The sequence below is a fragment of the Akebia trifoliata genome, chromosome 2 (assembly GCF_017979445.1).
Source record: "Akebia trifoliata isolate Shusen 1 chromosome 2, ASM1797944v1, whole genome shotgun sequence".
Lineage (NCBI taxonomy): Eukaryota > Viridiplantae > Streptophyta > Magnoliopsida > Ranunculales > Lardizabalaceae > Akebia > Akebia trifoliata.
The window spans coordinates 5,621,360-5,640,645 of record NC_141376.1 but is presented as its reverse complement, the minus strand read 5'-3'; the positions used below and the strand labels follow the sequence as shown (position 1 = coordinate 5,640,645).

Here is a 19,286-nt window from a genome sequence, read left to right as displayed (position 1 = left end):
CAACAATAATCCCAACTCAACAAGCAACGATATACAGTGAGGCCAAAGAATGTACTCACACACCAATTAAGTTCTAGACATCTAATCCACTTGTCCGAAATACTTATTTATTAGTGCCCATTAAAGAAGGGATCGGATTCAGACTCCATATATATTGGGTGGCTTTCGGTGGCCCTAAAGAGAGCCAAACATTTTTTTAATGTATGAGTTAGAAGTTTCAGAATAAGCTGATTTTTTTGTGAGAATGATCTATATATATATATATATATATATATGATATAACACCATTAAAAAAATACTAGTAAAAACTAATTAGACATCCCCATTTTACATAAATAACAAAGAGGGCAGTCCCTAGCTATTAACAAATTGATCCAACAATACTGTCAAAATATAATCCCCAACAGTATAATATAATATGCTAAACTAAATAGTTGAAGTTTGAGAGACGACATCTCTGTTGAACATTTCATCATATAATATGCATTCAAAAAGAGTGTTTTTGGCGACCTTCGTTAAAGTAAAAAAAAAAAAACCCAGCTAACATGGCCCATGCAGGTCTCGAACCTGCGACCTTCGCGTTATTAGCACGACGCTCTAACCAACTGAGCTAATAGGCCATATGTTGCTTTCTCTAAAACAATATATAAAGTACAAATTAATGTAGGAAGATCTACTATGCACTTGTCATGTCGATCGAGTGAAATTTTCAGAGTCAGAATATCTGTACTCTATTAAAATTTAGAATTAATTTTGAGAACTGCTATTGTCACACCAAATTTACTAGCAGCTCAATAAAATGCTAGAGCGTAGACTGTTGTATTAAATGTGTTTGAATATCAAGTGAACTCAAAATTTAATTGAGTCAAGTGAACTCGAATTTCGAAAGCATTGGTAGTGAATCAAAGACGACTAGAGTTGATTACAAAATCGCTAAAATCTGGGTTTTATTGGGAAAAAGACTTAGAGAATTTGAATGAGAAGAAATATCGTGCTTTAATATCATAGGTAAAAAAAGGTATTTAAGAGAATTTGAACTCTAAAAGTTTTGTAAAATAGAATACCAAAAGTATGCTTATTATGTTGCGTACGGTAAAATAGAAATTAACAAAATCCCACCAAAATATTTCCTTTTTATCAACATGACGTGCCCAATGATCCTCATCTTTTTTTCTTTTTTAAAATCTTGTTCAACGAAGTCTCTCTTTCTTCTCGTCGCGGTTTTGCCTTACGTCTAGTAGGCTTTTCTCCAATACATGGTAAGGTCATTGGCGCAGCTATTATTATTTTTTTAATTCATATATATATATATTTTTTGTGGAGACATATTCGGCCTTTTTATCTTTCTATTTATTTTATTTTACTTTTAATTAGGATAATTTTATAACATCCTTAAAATTTATTAAGTTTTTATTTTATAATGAGAGATGAATGAGTATTGTTAACATGGTTATATAACTCGGTTTCGTGACTCGTCTCGTCCATGCCAGATATCGAGTCTTCTCGACGAGTTTTCCGATACATTTGAGACGTTTCGTCCAAAAATTTCAAAAATGAACGTGAAATATTAAATTTCGTTCAAAAAACTGACTTGTGCGTTTGTATAGTTTAACCTTGATACCGAGTTAATTTGAACAATACATCTCGATGTCAGACGAGGTTTAAATCATAATTGTTAACCAAAATCTTCATTCAATTATAAAAGTACTTCAGATCAAAGATTAACATTCTTAGGGAACAATGGGTAGATCCAATATTCCTATTTTTACTATAAAAATCAAACGAGATCGATAAAAAAACTCACGATTTTTTCAAACAGCCCAAAAACTCATGTTTATCCCTATCTCTCTCATTTAAAATTCATAAGAAAAAACAGGGAATTTCTATTGGCATCTCAACTTTTACTTATTACACACTCCAATTAAAAAGAGAGAGAGAGAGAGGGAGATTTAACGGGTAGACTATCTTTTTCAATTTTATTGCAAAAAGTATTCCCTTACTTTATCAAGAACAAACCTTACTTTATCATAAAATTTAATAATCTAATAAAATTAAAATCTTTCATTTTCATCTTCTTCCTTTTTCTTTAATTTCTTTTTTTTATTAAAAAAATTCACCACATAAGCTTTATTGAAACTCTTACTTGCTTACAGGAAAAGTGCAATGGAGATTGGCTTAAAACCAAGAGCTTAGATGCAATTGAGACAACCCATGAGCACCACCGAAGCTGATCCATGTATCCAGCTAGCACAGCATGTTGGGTTGAACAAGGCTAAAAACTGCAATTTCGTCTACTCACCTTTGTCTTTCCAACTCTCTCTCTCTGTCTACTAGCTTCTCGTGCGAATGGTAAAACCTTAGAACAGTTGCTCTCTTTTCTCAAGTCTAAGAAATTCACCCATCTCAATTCGGTCAACGCTAAACTTGTTGTTGACTTGTTCAACACAAGCTATAACCAAATCTCACTTCTGTTAATAGTATTTGGGTCGACCAGTCTCTGACTCTAAAACCTTCCTTCGAAGATATGGTGAAAACTATTTATAAAGCAAAAAAGTGAAGCTGTGGACTTCAAGAATAAGGTAAGTAATTATTTACTTAATAAATTTATCCTCTTTCATCAAATCTTTTGTAGTGGGCATTCCTACATAAAAAATTATGTTTTTAGATGTAAGTATCAAAATTTGGCATACTCAATCGATACCCCTGACGTGACAGGTTCGTGAAAACATCAAATTTTGGCCACCATTTGTTTTACGGGTGTCCATTTTTCAAAGATAGCATATGTATTTTGGTTGAAAACATCAAATTTCCCATCCAACCTGAGCAACATAGCGGTTCTTCAAGATCCTAATTTTTCAAATTTTTTGACTTGTTTTTAAAACCTCTTCCAACTGTTATATTTGAGTCCAAAAATGCCTGTCGAACAGATTTTTCCAAATTCGTTTTCCATGCTACGTTCTCTTGCACTTGGGGAAGAAATGACTCAATAATTGTTTTAAGTTCTGATGGCACATCCCTGTATAATGAAACACAACGGTTGTCTTCCCCCCAATGTTTATCTCCTCCTATAAAGAGTGGATCAGATTCAAGTAGGCACACATCTTTAGGAACAAGTTCAACTTTATTCCCTTTTTATTTCCTTCTTTTCCAAGACGTCCCCTTCCATCTTATTGCCTTTTATCTTCTACCACTTCCCAATGATATTCATCCAATCTTTTACCTCATCTTCCCATTTTTCAATAATAGTCCTACAACTTTATTGTCTTTAACATTTTATAATTGCAACTCTATTGCCCAACGCATGGACAAATTCTAGTATATAATAAAACACAATGGTGGACCCTATTCCTTTCATTTTCTCAAATAAAGAGGGGATGGGATTTAATCTTACTATGAATCCCAAGGACAATATTTAACTTCATCGTCTTTCCTCTTCTATCTCATTTTTCAAGGATACCTCTTTAACTTCATTGTATTTATCTGCTTCCCCTTTTATAGTAACAACCCTCCATCTTTATTGCCTTTTCTCTTCTACCCCTTGAAGAGGAATGACTTCATTGGGCAGTTAATGTTAAGTGATTTTAATATTGGTAGGATATTGTGTGACGTGCTATTAGCCCAAACAATTACAAAATCTTATTTAGATTTGTTTTTTTTATAATTTTTAGAGTTTTACAATTTAATGGTAATGATAATTTTTATTATGGTTGTGAATGTGACAATATAGCCCGATATAACAGCAGAAGAGTTGAATGCATGGGCAGAAAAGACAACGAATGGGCTCATCAAATCTGTTCTTCCCCAAGGTTCCATCAATAAAAAGACAATTCTTGTGCTTGCAAACGCACTCTACTTCAAAGGAACGTGGAGTGAGAAGTTCTATAAATCAGAAACTATGAAGTCTGAATTCTCTCTCCTTGATGGCAACATTATCGAGAAAGTTCCCTTCATGACTAGTCACAAGAAACAGTTCATTTCATGTTTCGATGACTTCAAAGTGCTTAAACTTCCCTACGACAAAGGTTCTAACAATAACAAATGTTTATCAATGTACATAATTCTTCGTAATGAGAGAGATGGCTTGTGGCGTCTCTTAGAGAAGGTGATTTCTTGGAACGCCATACACCAACAATACAAGTAAAAATGGGAGAATTCATGGTCCCAAAGTTTAAGTTCTCATTTGAATTCGAAGCCTCAGAAGCCCTTAGAAACATGGGCTTAGAGTTGCCTTTCTCCGACAAAGCAGAACTCGATGAGATGGTGATGAGTTTGCCTCTTGGTCACTGGGTTCAAGTTTCAGATGTTTGTCATAAGTCATGCATTGAGATTGATGAGGAAGGAACTGAGGCAGCTGCTGCTACAGCTGTACATGGGCTTCTTGGTTGTAGTCCTAATTTATCTGTGCCTAACTTTGTGGCAGATCACCCCTTCATATTTATGGTAAGAGATGATGTGAGTAGAATGGTTCTATTCATGGGACATATCCTTAACCCCATGTTGAAGCAAAATTAACTTTTTTTTTTTCTTTCTATAGGACAAAAGCTTTAGCTTATTTAAATTCATTTATCAAATTGTTTCGTGTTGAAAATTGTGAAATTCGTTTTTCAAGTTTGCTGAGAAAACTCGATATGGGATTTCATAGAATCTCAGATCAACCAATCACACCGAACCATGTGCCTTCATAGAAACAGTGTCTACTTAGGATTGGTGAAAAATAGAAAAGGCTGCCTGCACTAACTTGGTTAGGAACCTGAAGCAACTAAAACGTGCCACATAGACACGGTTTCTATTTTATGGAACGAGACACCGTATTAGATTCTCAGTCTTTTCTAAAACATTGAGTTGATTAAACAAATCTTAGTTTTTTATTCTGTGTTACGTTTGATGTCCCATCTTCCCTTAATTTTTGTGTGTTTTGTATACATTCTTAGTATCGCAATACATACACCATTTTTATTTTTTAAAACTTCTCACTCCAAAGAATAAGTAAAAATTAATTCAATTAAGTTCAAAATTTAATTTGAAATCATTCTTGAAGTTTGAAAGTTGATTCCATAAATCAAATCACTTAGAATAAACTTTAAGAAATAGTAAACATATTTTAAGAAGTAGAAATTGTAAAAAGATAAACATAAACAAACTTTTAAAATTTAAGAAATTTATTTAAGGTGAATTTTGAATCGACAATACTTCCCTTTATTTAAAGTAGAGCAGGTGATGGGAAGTGAACTGAAAAATAGGATTCTTTTCGCCTGTCATCCAGTAATTGGGTAAGGGGTGGTAGTGATATTCTTACCTTCAGTATAAACAGGTGTAGATTTCAGTAAAAATTAGTAGCATAAGTATCCGAATTCAAATTGCATCCATTGAGATAAAATCTAGAGTCATGTCCGGATGAAAAAATAAAAAGTTATAATGCAAGTTATGCAATAAATTGGATGACTACTTGAAACATTCTACATAAAAAACCAGAACAACAAAGCCTAATCCCAAAGATTGAAACTGAAAAAATTCTAATATCTACATATTCATTTGATCCCATCATGTGTGTTGTACACATTAGTAAAAATATTTCTTGGGAAACACTTACTGAGAACTTGAATTCTGCCAAATCTCCTAAACGATGAACTGTATCGAACAAATTGCTTCCATTTTCCAGGCCCAAGAGTTGATGTCATGCTAAAGAGGCATCGTCACTTCAAGAAAGAGGTGTCAACAACAGAGAGCTGAGAAAACATTTTACAGAACAAACTCTATTGTCGTGGATATGAACTAGGACTGAATGCAAATAGTCCCAGAATAAAAGTTAAGATGCAGGTTTGCATGCACAACCGTTGGTTCTCTCACAGTTCATGAGAGACTTGAGCCAGAGTGATGTGTCCATAGTAATCCGATCTGGTAATGTCAAAAAGGGAGTGGGGCTTCCTTCGCATTCCCGTGAGTCCTTGGAAGGTTGTTAGAGCGGCTATTCCCAGTACCCAGGTGTATGCTATTTAGACCATTTGGAGAAGATTTGGAATTACATGTGCTATGATTCGAGTGTGGAGGCGATAAACTAGGAAGGGCCTCCAGAGTTGAACGTGGAGAATGACGGGAGGTCGCTGCGGAGTCGGAAGTTTCAGGATGAGATAGTTGACCAGTCTCACTGGAGAAAAACAATAATGTTGCATGAAGCCGGCTCCGGTAATCATGCAAAGCGAAATTATCAATTTGAGAAATGTTTTCTTTCTCTGTTTTGAGAAGGATTTTTTTATGCAGAAGAAACATACCCATTGGATAACAGTTTTCCTTTTGCTGTCTGTGTGCCTGGAGAGACGGGCATGGGATTTATTTTATATCTAGGCCACTCTCTTGGACTATGTGCTATATCCTGTAAAAGTAACAAATTGGGTAGAATTTTATCGTACAAGTCATGAAGCTTATAATCAGGTGAAATGGACAGTGGGATTCAATACTTACCACCAGTTTCATTCCAGAAAATGCCTGTGTGAAAGCCTGAACTTCTAGCTGGTGTGAGTTTTTTAGGAAATGATGCTCGAGTAATGCGCTTGCCGTTGGCCTCTCTGCAGGATTTCTTCGAAAGCAACATTGCAGGAAATCTTTGCCTGCTAACGATAATGTTTCTGGTATGGGAGGAGATTCTCTCAAGACCTTAAACATGGCTGCAGCCTGCATTCATAACAAACAATATAATCAATAAGAGGTAGCAAGTAGTCCAAATAGAAGCAACAATGGAAAACTGGCATTAGGTGTTCGATCATTTTTAAGATGTAAAATTCAGAAAATGTGTGCATCCTCTACTTGGATGTAAATTCAAAGCACGAAATGGTTATAATACTGAGCAAACTACAAGTTGGTAATCATGCTTGTGGAGTGACATAGAGAGCAACCACAGAAAGGCCCTCCCATAGGCTTTCACGTACTAAATATGGATGGATCCATTCGTGGGTTGATAGGAGGAGAAGGTGCCATCATTAGGGTGGCTAATGGAAACCCAGTCATTGCCCTTGTGGTGTGTTCAGTGGAGTCCGTCTTCTTTCACAAGTTGGAAGCTATTAAGAAGGGTTTGCACATAGCAATGGACCAAGGTGTGACTCTTCAAAAGGTTGGAGATGATTCGAAGATGGAACTGCTCCATTCTGTGGAGAGCCAGTAGACTAATCAAGAAGCTTAAGAGAAATCATGACTTGTTCCCAGGAGGTCGACATTGAGCTCTCAGTTTGAGAAACGCCTATAAAAGATTGTAACCTTATTGTTGTTCTCTCCGGTTGGGGGTCTGCCTAAACCCCAACTACCATTTAGAAAGTAAAAGAAAAAAAAAAAGGGGGACCCTTCATAGGGGATTGCTTGGTCAATTATGCTCTCCCCGGGAACTACCATCACAAATAACACATCTGCATACTAACCTACTATGAGGAAAACATCTATACATAGGAAGTGTCATTATACTGAAGTTGATGCACATCTAAACAATAAAGATATGGAGCACAATCTACAGTCCGCCAAACACTCGCAACTTGCATTGAAAAATAAAGTAGCTAAAACCCTTAGAATTGCTATGCAACTTGATCCAAAGATTGGAGACTTGGTTCTGTCTAGCAACATTTTAAAGAATAGCAAGAAGGAATCACAATAAATTTATCCACATAAGTCTACAGTTTTTTTCAGGATTTCATTTAACTGTACAGGAAAATTCATATTGAAACCACAAAATTGTCAAAGATCAGAGACTTGGTTCTGTCTGGCAACATTTTATAGAATAGCAAGAAGGAATCACAACAAATTTGTCCACACAGGTCTAAACTTTTTTCAGGATTTCATGTAACTGTACAAGAAAATTCATATTGAAACCACAAAATTTGTCCCGTGCTCTCTCTTGTTGACAATAGAACATAATGAAGAAGCATATTAGTTCCATCGTGTGCTTACCCCTTCATACTCACTCCAAGGGGGTTTCCCATTCAGCATTTCAATAATCGTACAACCCAAACTCCAAATGTCAACAGCAAGGGCAAGATCGCCACCAGGATCTTTCTGCATCGCAGCTTGTATGACCTGGATGAAAGAAGGTGGTGTCAAAGCGCAGAGTTATGAGTTTTCTCAACATTTATGGAGACAGGATTAAAAGATACCTCTGGAGCCATCCAGTATGGACTTCCCTTCATTGAAAGACCAGCTGTTTGTCCACTGAGCTGAAAATGATACAGATCCCAGTTGTTTAGGCCAAAATGTTGAAAAAATGGAATTGCAAAAGGACTCAGATAATAAAAGAATTGAAATATTTATAGAATGGTTGGTTATTATCATGCACTCAGGACTCTTCTCTCTAGTTATCCAACATTCTTGTCTCTAATTATATTCAGCTGAATTTTAGGACCAGACAATTTAACAACTAAACACAGTACAGTTTAGCAACTAAAATTTTAGAATCTAAAGTTTCACATGAATTTTACAGCATAAGGGTTCAACATATTTTCACTAAGAAGCAATGACCTAGCATTTAAATAAATAGTCGTCAAGTTGGCCACTAGACATGGTAAAATATTTGTAAGATAAATGAATCCTCATTGCATTAGTCAAGCACTTGTAATCATCTGTAATTGACCTTGAATTTTACGGTTTATTTATTGTTTTGAGGTGTACAGTGGTGGTACCTTTTGGCCACGAAACTTGGAGTAGAAAAGACAAATTAACATATAACTCAGCGAGACAAAACCAACGCCTTATCCCAAAGATTTGGGTGGGTCAGCTAAATGCTCCTCCATTCCACTCTATCCGGAGAAAGTCTTTTGTTACTGAAAGTGAGCTCATATCTGCTTTCACTATCTCTATCTATGTTCTTTGTAGATCTCCCCCACTCTTTTAGGACATTCATCTTTAAGATTTCTTTTCTTTTATTGATAAGTATAATATAATATTTCTTCTAACTCTGTAATGGGACGTTGTTGAATATTCCCAAACCATCTCAGAAATTGACTCTGTCCAGAGTCAATTTCTCTGATTAAAAAATAACAAGTGTTGAAAAAGATTCAAGGAAGAAACATATAAAAGGCCAGCTTGACATGGCTTTAAACATAATTGACTGAAGGGCATGTAGCAGTTTTTATTCATTCAACAGCTTAACAACCTCATTTGTTAACAGAAAATCCAGATTCCTAAATTACCAACTAGTTTTCTTAATATGAGACCCACATGTGAGTTTATCAGTTATATATATATATATATATTATATATATATATATATAGGTCAGGTTCAGCATCCAACGTTAGGGAGCCAACACGTTTGTCCTATGTGGCTTAAAAGTTTCGAATTGGGCTGATTTTTTTGTGAGGATGATCTCTATGGTGAGAAGATCATCCTCACAAAAAAATCAGCTCAATCTGAAACTTGTAACCCCATCAAAAATGGTATAGAAATTGTGGACCGTCAAATTTTTACCAAAAATTTGTAAACCACTTTTGATGGACTTAGTGTGAGGATGATCTTCTCACCATAGAGATCATCCTCACAAAAAATCAGCTCAATCTGAAACTTTTAAGCCATGTAGGATAAACGTGTTGGCTCCCTAACGTTGGCTACTGAGCACCACCCATATATATGTATATACTAGAATTTGCCTGTGCCTATGGCACGGGCATCCTCTTTGGAATTAAGGGGGTAAAAGCGAAAAATAAAATAAAGTTGGGGGTGTGTTATTAAAAAAAAATTTGAGGTTAAAGGGTAAAAGATGAAAAACAATAAAGTGAGTTAAAGAGGAAATATAGTAAAGTTAGAGGGGGTGAAGAGGAAAGGCAATAAAGTGGGCCAACAAATGTTGTTGTTGGATAGGATGTTTATCCTAGCTGAAAGGAAGTTTGCTCCCACAAAAGCGGGCTCTACAGTTGTGTTTTATTTTATATATATTGAATAGCTTAGAAAACCCAATTTTAGGGTGGTGCGACCAGCACAAAAAATCCCATAAATATGGACTGTAACAGGCCAATTGAACTGGGTTTTATTGGCTGAAATTCAGGCCAAATGGACTGGAATAACAAACCTTAAATCGATGTATATGTGAATATGGCTAAAAAACTTTGGATTTTCATGGATTTAGAATCTGATTAGAAGGTACAAAAGAGCCTGGAAACATCTGAAATGTCTAAAACAAGGGAGACCAAAGAACATCGATGGAACCATGTAAGATCTGGATTTAAGCCACTTTTAGAAAAAAGGGTCCAAAAGAGAAAAAAAAAAAACATCTGGATTTCAGCATTAAGGTTTTGAACACAGCTCCTATGTCAGTTATTATCAACAGAAATTGCAGTTAAATGAATTGAAACACGATGCTTTGGAAATATATCTAGAGGACCAACAAAAACAATAGCAAAGAATCAATGCTTCAGTGTATCAATTGAGAAAATGCTTCAAAAAGATGTATTAAATACAAGTATTATTAGGAGTTCAGAAAATTTAGAACTCACATGTTTTGCCATCCCAAAATCAGCAAGCTTAACGACGCCAGTTGCATCTACAAGCAAATTCGCACCTTTGATGTCCCTATAAAAAAACAATCATCGAATTTGCAATAATCAATATCAAAATGGTTTTCTTTAGATAAAGACACCGTAAAAAAACTAAAAGATTCTCATAGAAACAATGTGAAAGGCTTAGACCCTCGTCTCGACAATGTGGGCCTTTTCCCTTTCCTTTGGCAGTGATGCCACAACAATAAACAATAGTTTTCATGACTTTTTTATCTTCCCCATGCAGTTCCATCTCCCCAAAACTTCGATTCATCTATCAGTTATAAGATGAAACATATTTTGGAGACATATAGCACGTGGTGGCAAAAATGAAGAGGTGCAAAGTGAGTGCTGTCCAAATGAACAGTAGCCCAAAAGATAGTGCACACATCTGAAAATAACTCCAGCTGTGGGTTGACACCCATACAAAATAATCAATTGGCCAAATATTTTAATTTTTTCTGTAAAGTGTATAATGTGATGTAGTTTATGTTAGTTACCACACGGCATGTACAGTTAAAACCGAAGTGTCCAATATGGGTCCAGCACCCCATTTGAAGTTATGGGTAAAATACTTTCATTCCATCAAGTTAGAAATAAGACCATTACCTATGGATAGTCTTTGTGCTGTGCAAATAAGCCAACCCAGAGAGAATATGGCGGGTGAAATTGCGCACGACCGATTCAGTAATAGCCCCACCACAATGCTCACGAACATATTTATCAATTGATCCGGGATGAACATATTCTAAATATATGTAGAAGTGATCCCCCACCTAGACAAATAAACAATGGTCTCTAAATTAATTTAATTTCGGAGGATCTCTAAGCAATCAAACTTGAGTGCACACATAATAAATAGGCACCAAGGAAGCACTCACTATTTCACTGCCATAATACTGCACAATGTTTGGATGCTTTAATTGACTAAGAACTTTAATTTCCTGCAACAATGAAAGGGATCGGATTTAAGGAAGTTGACAACGAAGAATAAATATATGATATCTGAAATACTATAGCACATACAACAGTCAACATATAACACCATAACTTAGGTATGCTCTGGCAATCACTAAAACTGGTTACAAGGTGACCAGCACGAATTTTGAGGCAAAGAATACATGAAAATAAAATTCAAACTCACATTTAGAGCAATGAATATTTTAAACTATACAAATAATGAATATAGGGGCGGAGCCAAGATTTTTTGTCAGTGGGGGCTAAGTGCTAACGATGGTTCAATGATAATCTTGGTTTCCTTCTGTCAATGTTGGACTCATCATTGTTTAGTAGCAATTTGTAACAAATTGAACCATGAAATATGAAGAAACATTAATCATTCAAAGACCACTTAATATTGAGGTAGATCAGCTAAAAACATGGGTGTTACTACTAATTGCTATAGCCCACTATTTATTTATTTTTAAAAATATTAATTTTATATCTCTGCCTCTATAGAATTAATGATTTTTTTTTATTTTAATATTTAAGGTAATAGCAGTGGAAATATCCGCCTCTACAGACTTATTTTGGATTTTAAAAAATTAACATTGTACAAATCTATGCTGCATATTTACAGCAATGGTTTTCATCTTTGTAGAGGCGGAAAAATCCACCTCTACAAACATTACTTCTTGTATAAAGTGAAACTTCAATTAATTTTTCTTTTTTCAAACTTCAATTGGGGCAATTGCCCACACTCAGCCCTATGTGGCTCCACCCCTGATTGAATACGAGAAAACCAATTTCACCTTACATCACTATTAGTTTTATTACCGTCAAAACTTATAGTGATAGGAAAAAAAAAATTACTAACTTTCTTGCACATGTTTTCACCACTTTCTCTAGTTATAAATGAAGTCAGTACTCGTCTTCAAGAGTAGGTCCCTTTTGTATATGCTATGTGCAGATGAAATTGTATTAATTGATGAGACTAGGATGGAATCAATGCAAAACTAAAAATCTGAAGAGCTACTTTGGAGTCCAAATGCTCTAGAATATGTAGAACCAAGCTAGAGTATGTGGAGTGCAACTTTAATATGACTTGGGAGGAAATAAGGGCTAGTAAAATTGATAGGCAAAAAAAAAAAAAGTGAACCAACTTTTTCATTTATCTTATTTCTATTACCCATTAAGGATGAAGATATTTGAGGAGGATGTCATTCTTAGAATTAGTGTTGGATGGTTAAAAGGGAGGAGTGTTACATGACCAACACGTCCCAATCAAAATTTAAAAAGAAGAAGATAATGCTATGCTTTACAATGCTGCATGTTAAGCAATCAAGAAACATGTTTATAGATTGAGTACGATATACATGAGGATGCTGAGATGGATGAGTGAGAAAGAATTAGTAAGATGAAATTAAAATGAAATGCATTCATTAAAAAGTAAGAGCAACCCCAATAGGTGACAAGGAAAGAAAGTTGATCGAAATGGTATGTCAGGAAACAAACGTTGATTACTAACCCAGTTAGAAAAAATGTGCAAATTGAAGGTTCTACAGGAGTGCGGGGAAGACAAATGTGAGGTAATGAGAAAGTAACTGAACATGTTCGAATCAACAAAATATATGGCTTTGTGCAGAATTGAACAGAGTAATATGATTTGTTTAGCCAGCCCCAAATTTTTGGTAGGAGACTTTGACAATGATGATGTTTTCATGATCTCATCACTTTACCTACATTTTGTGGTAATCTCTACTTGAATGACAGGTAGTAATGTGAAAAAAATGAGTATTTCTTTTCCATTATAACTGTAGCAGATACGGAATGCTATGTTATTTATTCTTACTTCTAAGTAAGAACAGAAAATAACCTGACAATGAAGCCTTCTCGTAGATTGGTTATATTTTCACAAAGTGAATGAATTGAAAAGATTAAACTCTTGTCGTGCATACACAGTACCTGTCAACGTCATAACATAATCTTTGGCCCTATTTCACTTTTTTCCTTTATTAACGTATGCCTTAACAAGATCTAGATAAAAAGCTTGATAATCCAGAATACAAAAATACTAACATACACTTGACCTGAAGAATGTAAAGGATCCGGCAAACTAACCTGCTCCAATTGCTTCATGGATTCAACCGATTTGGGGTCATCAGGAATTAGATCGACTTCTTTCATTGCACACAGAGCTCCAGTTTCCCTGTTAGAGAAAAGAACGTATTAGTGCTCATTGCAGCAAAAGAAAACAAGAACATAAACTACAGAGTACTTGCATACCGATGGGTGCCATCATAAACAGTTCCAAATGTACCACGTCCAATACGTTTTCCTTTTTGCCATTGACTTGGCATTGTTAAAGCCTCTGGTTTGACCATAGTTTGATGAACGAAAGCTGGTTGTGTCGCTGTTGCAGCACCTGGAGGAAGGGGTAGAGGGTAAACCATCACATGACCATTACCGTCATGCCATGCTGGAGAACTATCTGGAGACAACTTGGGGTGCAATGGAGATGTCGGTCCACTCGGACTTTTGGGTTTTAATCCAGGACTGTGAAGTGGAGATCGTTCAGGGCTAGAAAAAAATTTATCCAGTGAAGCATGGCAAGAGAAGCCTGCAAGCATATCTGTGGCTGGGATATCTGGGGCAGTCCAAACCTGAAATCCTTGAGAAGGCGCGAATGGAGAAGGAAAAAAATCCCCCGCACTCGATCTTCGAGGGCTAACTGCAGGACTTGAGAAACCACTAGCGGGAGCACTCATAGCAGGACCATTAAGCCTGAAATTGTTTCGAACATTCTCGACGACATTTGGATCTTGAAGCACCCTTTTACCACAATCAGTTTTTGATTTAGTTGATAATGTATCAACATGATCTATATTCTTATGGATTTGCTGGTAAGGAAATTTCCTGTAATGTGAAAATACCTATATATAAATGCAAAATTGACATAATTTCCATATAGTGGAAAACACAAACTGATAGGCATCCATGTGTGGGATATACCTAAAAGAATAAAAAATTAAAACACAACTGTGATAAATTCAGACAAAAATTATAGATTTACCTGAACTTTCCCCAAATTGAGTAAGTCACAAGCAGACTAATGTTTATACACAAGATAAAATATGAATTTATATAACAAAGAATAAGAAATTTATATTAAAAATCTTAAGTTTATATTGAGAATCTCATGGAACGATGGAAAGGATATTTGACTTCAATAGATTCAAATACCTAAAAGATCAGCTCATAAGTTCTACCGTTCCATGAGAAGAAACGATGAAACGGTTACTGTTATATAAACCAGAGCATAGGACAAAACCAAATGGCAAAAAACTTTCTTCCTAAGACCACAAAACTTTCTTCCTCTACATCAATGTGTAAGGGCGGTGTAAGAAAAGGTACGATTTTTATGGAAATTTGAACCTCCCTGTTAATATCGTGTGAATCCATCAGTTAGGGAGATTGATTCTTCCCACCTTGCGTGTAAGACTGAGATCTAAGCTCTAAATGAGTGATTTTTCCACAAATCTCATATTCTCTCTAATTTGAATTTTCTTCTTTGTTTTTTTTTTTTTTGTTTTTTTGTTTTTTTGTTTTTTTTCAGATTTGATGCACATAAAGGGATTCTGTTTTCTGAATCATCAAATAACAATTTCATACAAAATTTCAACTTTTCAATTTAAATTCTAACCTTCCAATTGGAGAGGTCGACAGAACTCCCTCCCATGCCCCATATCCAATCAAAGTATCCGTTCTATCTCCCTCATCTCCATCTCCTCTGCTCGGCCCCTCTTTCGGTGAAGGGAGGGGTAAATGTCCAGAATTTGAAGCCAAAGATCCGGAATCACGACGAAGAAAAGGCAATGGTAACGGCTGAGGCACCGCAGAAGACGATCGGTGCGGAAAATGATCCAAACTACTTGGAGACGAAGACACAGGTGTCGAATTCTCTGATAGATGTTTCAACGGAAGAGGCCCGACATCAAGATCGCTAAGATGACGAAGCTTCCGCTGCCGCGTGAGTCGCGGATGCATCAAAGATCCTCGATTGCTCCTTGTGAGATTGTCCTTGAAATTTCGTTTCTGAGGAGAATCGCAGGATTTGGGAGACGAAGAGGAAGAATAAGAGAAGGCGCTCTGCCACCAAGGCATCTCTGAAGGTGAAAAAACATGTTACGTAGTTTAGATTAAGAGGTAGTTGATGAGAAACCCTAGCTGTAACATCAGATCCGCCATTAAATAGAATCAGAGAGAGAAACCTTAGCTGAGATTGGGAAATTTTTCTTTGAGAATGAGCTAGAGATCATGGATTGTATTCTCTCTGGTACGCGGTTTACAGCATTTTTTTTCCACCCCAAACGGGAACGCTTTTGTCTACATGTCTAAAGGTCAAAAGGACCTTTTGTCCCTAAAAGCAAAGTCAATGCTCAAAACATGAGCTGAGAATAGACAGTTTATAATAATTATTTACGTAATAAAGAGGATATTATTGTCAGCATGGGCGATACAATCCATTTAACTTGGTTTATATTGATTGATTTTACATATATTGAAATTAAAATATTTATATTTTTTTAATAAAATAAGATAGATTAAAAATTATTTAATCATAAAATTATATTTTTATTTATATAATAACTATTTAATTTTTAAAATCACGATTGACTCATCTATGATTTCTCAAATATCGTCTGAAACATCTCATTTATCTTGCCAGATCATGTGAATGTTAGACACCAAGTATATCCGTATCATTATTAAACGAGATCAAGACAACTCGAACGAGTTATCTCAATCTCGTACAAGATTTAAAATTATGATTGTCAAACGATTTTCTTATATGCATAGATGAACCAATTTCATTCTATTTTTTTTTTTAAGAAATTTACATATTATTAATTAGTAATTAATTATGTCACAAAAATATTTACTAAATTACATTTTTTTTGTGATGATTATTTATCTATTTATTTTTAAAGTCTACAACTAAGATGACAAGAATATTCCCAAATTAAGATCAATACCTTTATGATATATATGTTTTTTTTTTTTTTTTTTAATAACAAGGTATCCCTGTACACAATAGACCGGGCTTGTACATGGGTTTTACCCAATTCATAACCCATGGTCTTGTCCAAGGACTAGTTAAAGGGCACATGCAACGCCCACACATCACATGCACTAGTTAAGTGAGGGTGAGCCTTCACAAGTGGCCCTCGAAGAATTAATACTCATACTAAGGATCAAACTCATGACCTACAAGTATTAACCACTCATTGATGTGAAATTGCCACAATTAAGCCAATCCCTCAAGGTAGGAGCATTTATGATACTTACTAATATTTTTTTAATTATTTAAAAAATAATTTATCTATCAAAATTATATTTTACCAACTTTGTAAATAATTTTGAATATCTATTATTCAAGTAAATAAGATGATTGTACATATTTTGATGATTGATCCATAATTTTTCTCCTAAAATTTATCATCTTAAACTCTTTAATTTTATAGGTAATTATTTTCAATTCTCAAAGAAAATCACTGATATTTTTTTATTCAAAATTCATCATTTTCTACTCTCCTTAAAGTCTTGCCTTGTTTGTTTTTTATTCAAAGTTTTACCTTCAAAATTAAAGATGAAAAAAAAAATGTTAAAGGTGAAAAGGATGGGGATAAAAGATTTTACCCTAAACATTGAAAATGATTTCTATTAGAAGAAATCAAAGGTGTTTAATCGGATTGAAAATGAAGATATTTAAGTTATTTCTTGTTAACTTTAATAATTTACCAAAAATGGGGATGCCAATGAATAAATGACCCTTTTCAAAGCATTCACTTTAAAGACATTTTTCGTTCATGCTTTTTGACGCTTTGCCAATATAAAATGCATTTTACTTTATCAACTTGATTTTATAACTATTATAGAAAATATTTATGGACTTTTATCACATGAGCCACACGCCTCATCATGATCCTACGTATCGTTTCATTCCAAAATAATAGAGTAATAGTCTAAAGACTATTTTCTGGTCATGATTTATATGAACAATAATTGTAACAAAATTTATGACAATGATTTTTTGTAAATTACTTTTGATGGGATTAAAAGTTATGGAATGAGCTGATTTTTTATGAGGATGATATTGATGGTGAGGAGATCATCGTCGTTAAAAATCAGCTCATTCCAAAACTTTTAAACACAATTTTTTTTTTTTTTTGAGAGTAATCGGGGGTTTAGGCAGACCCCCTGACCAGAATAAATAGATAAAGGAAAAAAAGTTACACTCTCACATAGGGGGTTCCAAAGGCATCCTCCCTTACAATGGAATTCATCTCAGACGGAAGATCAGAAGCGAAAATGATTCTAGTGTCTTGAGTAGTTAACAATGAAGCAAGTTTGTCCGCAAGCCTATTTGTTTCTCTAAAAGTAAATTTGAAGTGAATGTTACCATACGTAGAGCATAGGGCCCAAATTTGGTTAGCTAAGTTGAAGAATCGTGGATCGTCAATTTTTTTATAAATCACTTTCAGAATGAGCTGATTTTTTATGAGGATAATCTCTACGGTGAAGAAATCATCATCACTAAATATCAACTCATTCTGAAATTTCTAAATCATATAAGACAAAAATCATTATCATAGATTTTATCACAATTATTGTCCCATAAACCATCCTCATCCCCTATACTAGAGTGATAGTCTAATAAACCATTTTCTTGTCATGGTTTATATGGATAAATCCATCGACGGACTTCAAATCCATGATAGATTTTTTATTTTTTTTAATCAAAATGGTTAGAAGAAATTAATCAGATTGGGGGGGGGGGTGGATGGACCAAGAACTCCTCAATCAGTGGGTCCCAACAAGTATGCCACGTGGCAACAAAGGAGATGAGAAGTTGGATTGTAATCCACTCCAGGGAGTATCAAAAAAGAATCTTTCAGGGTATTTAACATTTAGCTTACACATAAATAAATAAATCTCTGATTGTGGTGGATGGATGGATTATATATAACACTTGACTTACTCTACGTTGCGCCGTGTGCGTAGTAAGCGGATGCTCTCGAATCTGAGACCTATGGAGCTGTCAAACCTTGTTTCATACGCACGGTGAATAGCGACCTTGAGTGTGCGTATTCCAGTCTTCCATCGCGTTGGTACGTGTCTCCTTCGTAAGCCTTATTGGTGGGTGGCGGACTACGTCGTGACACGTAGTTCCAAGACTCAGTCCAATTATCTATAGATTCTGATCCACGTCATCTAGACAGAGGTTTGGGTCCCACCATCAGCTCTCATATCATATATCAGTCAAATGCAGTATGGACACGTGTTGAACATACGCGGTCGGGGTCCTATATTGATTTTTTATTTTATTTTTCTTTTAGATTAGATAGGTTATTTTAATCTGGAAACTATTTCTGTCGTCCCTAGGAGGATTCCAACCAAAGCTCTAGACCGTTGGATGGTCCTGTAATATAAAGATATGGCTGAGTCAACATCTTTCTCTAGTCAAATAGTAAAACAAGATGATTTGTCTATATTTTTATTTGACATTTGGAAGGTTAGAATTTAAAAAGTTTTACCATCATAAATACTGCAATAAGAGAAATAAGGACTTGTGAATAAAACCATAGAATGGTCAAAAGAGATGTACTGTTTGACAAGGTCAACCGAACATATAAAGTCACTTCAACCAACTGTTTCTTGACTATAAGGTATCTTATCTTGACTGTGATGCTTGTATGTTGGGAGAAGTTGGTAGAATCAACAGTTTCATGTTATTAGATAGAAAATATGAATTTTCTTAAATTAGTAAAATCTAAATTAAA

General features: G+C 35.0%; 1 protein-coding gene, 1 non-coding gene and 1 pseudogene across 3 annotated transcripts; 1 reads left to right on the top strand and 2 right to left on the bottom strand.

Moving 5' to 3' along the window:
- Window positions 1-546: 546 nt before the first annotated feature.
- On the bottom strand, window positions 547-620 carry TRNAI-AAU (transfer RNA isoleucine (anticodon AAU)). The gene has a single exon. It is a non-coding gene; the product is annotated as a tRNA-Ile (tRNA).
- Window positions 621-2,193: 1,573 nt separating this feature from the next.
- LOC147409073 (serpin-ZX pseudogene) lies at window positions 2,194-4,556 on the top strand (annotated as a pseudogene).
- Window positions 4,557-5,393: 837 nt separating this feature from the next.
- Window positions 5,394-15,851, bottom strand: LOC147409072 (mitogen-activated protein kinase kinase kinase 5-like). Of its 2 annotated transcripts, none has more exons than XM_086425203.1 (11): window positions 15,146-15,849; window positions 13,729-14,358; window positions 13,564-13,651; window positions 11,385-11,447; window positions 11,113-11,279; window positions 10,462-10,537; window positions 8,133-8,192; window positions 7,930-8,055; window positions 6,460-6,669; window positions 6,270-6,370; window positions 5,394-6,145 (listed from the first exon to the last, which is right to left on the bottom strand). In XM_086425203.1, exons 1-11 carry the CDS (start codon window positions 15,604-15,606, stop codon window positions 5,905-5,907), a joined length of 2,223 nt encoding a protein of 740 aa, XP_086281329.1. In that variant the 5' UTR covers window positions 15,607-15,849; the 3' UTR covers window positions 5,394-5,904. The 2 variants fall into 2 exon arrangements, with proteins under 2 accessions (XP_086281329.1, XP_086281339.1); XM_086425213.1 differs by having other exon boundaries at window positions 5,917-6,101; window positions 15,146-15,851.
- Between the last annotated feature and the right edge of the window lie 3,435 nt (window positions 15,852-19,286).

What these genes read in the sequence shown, in the direction of transcription:
- LOC147409072 (XM_086425203.1), bottom strand. Translation starts at nt 15,606, where the DNA reads ATGCCTTGGTGGCAGAGCGCCTTCTCTTATTCTTCCTCTTCGTCTCCC. An exon ending in CCATGAAGCAATTGGAGCAG is followed by an intron (nt 11,448 to 13,563) that starts GTTAGTTTGCCG and finishes TCATTGTTGCAG; the next exon opens with GAAATTAAAGTTCTTAGTCA. An exon ending in CTTGGAGTGAGTATGAAGGG is followed by an intron (nt 6,670 to 7,929) that starts GTAAGCACACGA and finishes TTATGAATGCAG; the next exon opens with GCTGCAGCCATGTTTAAGGT.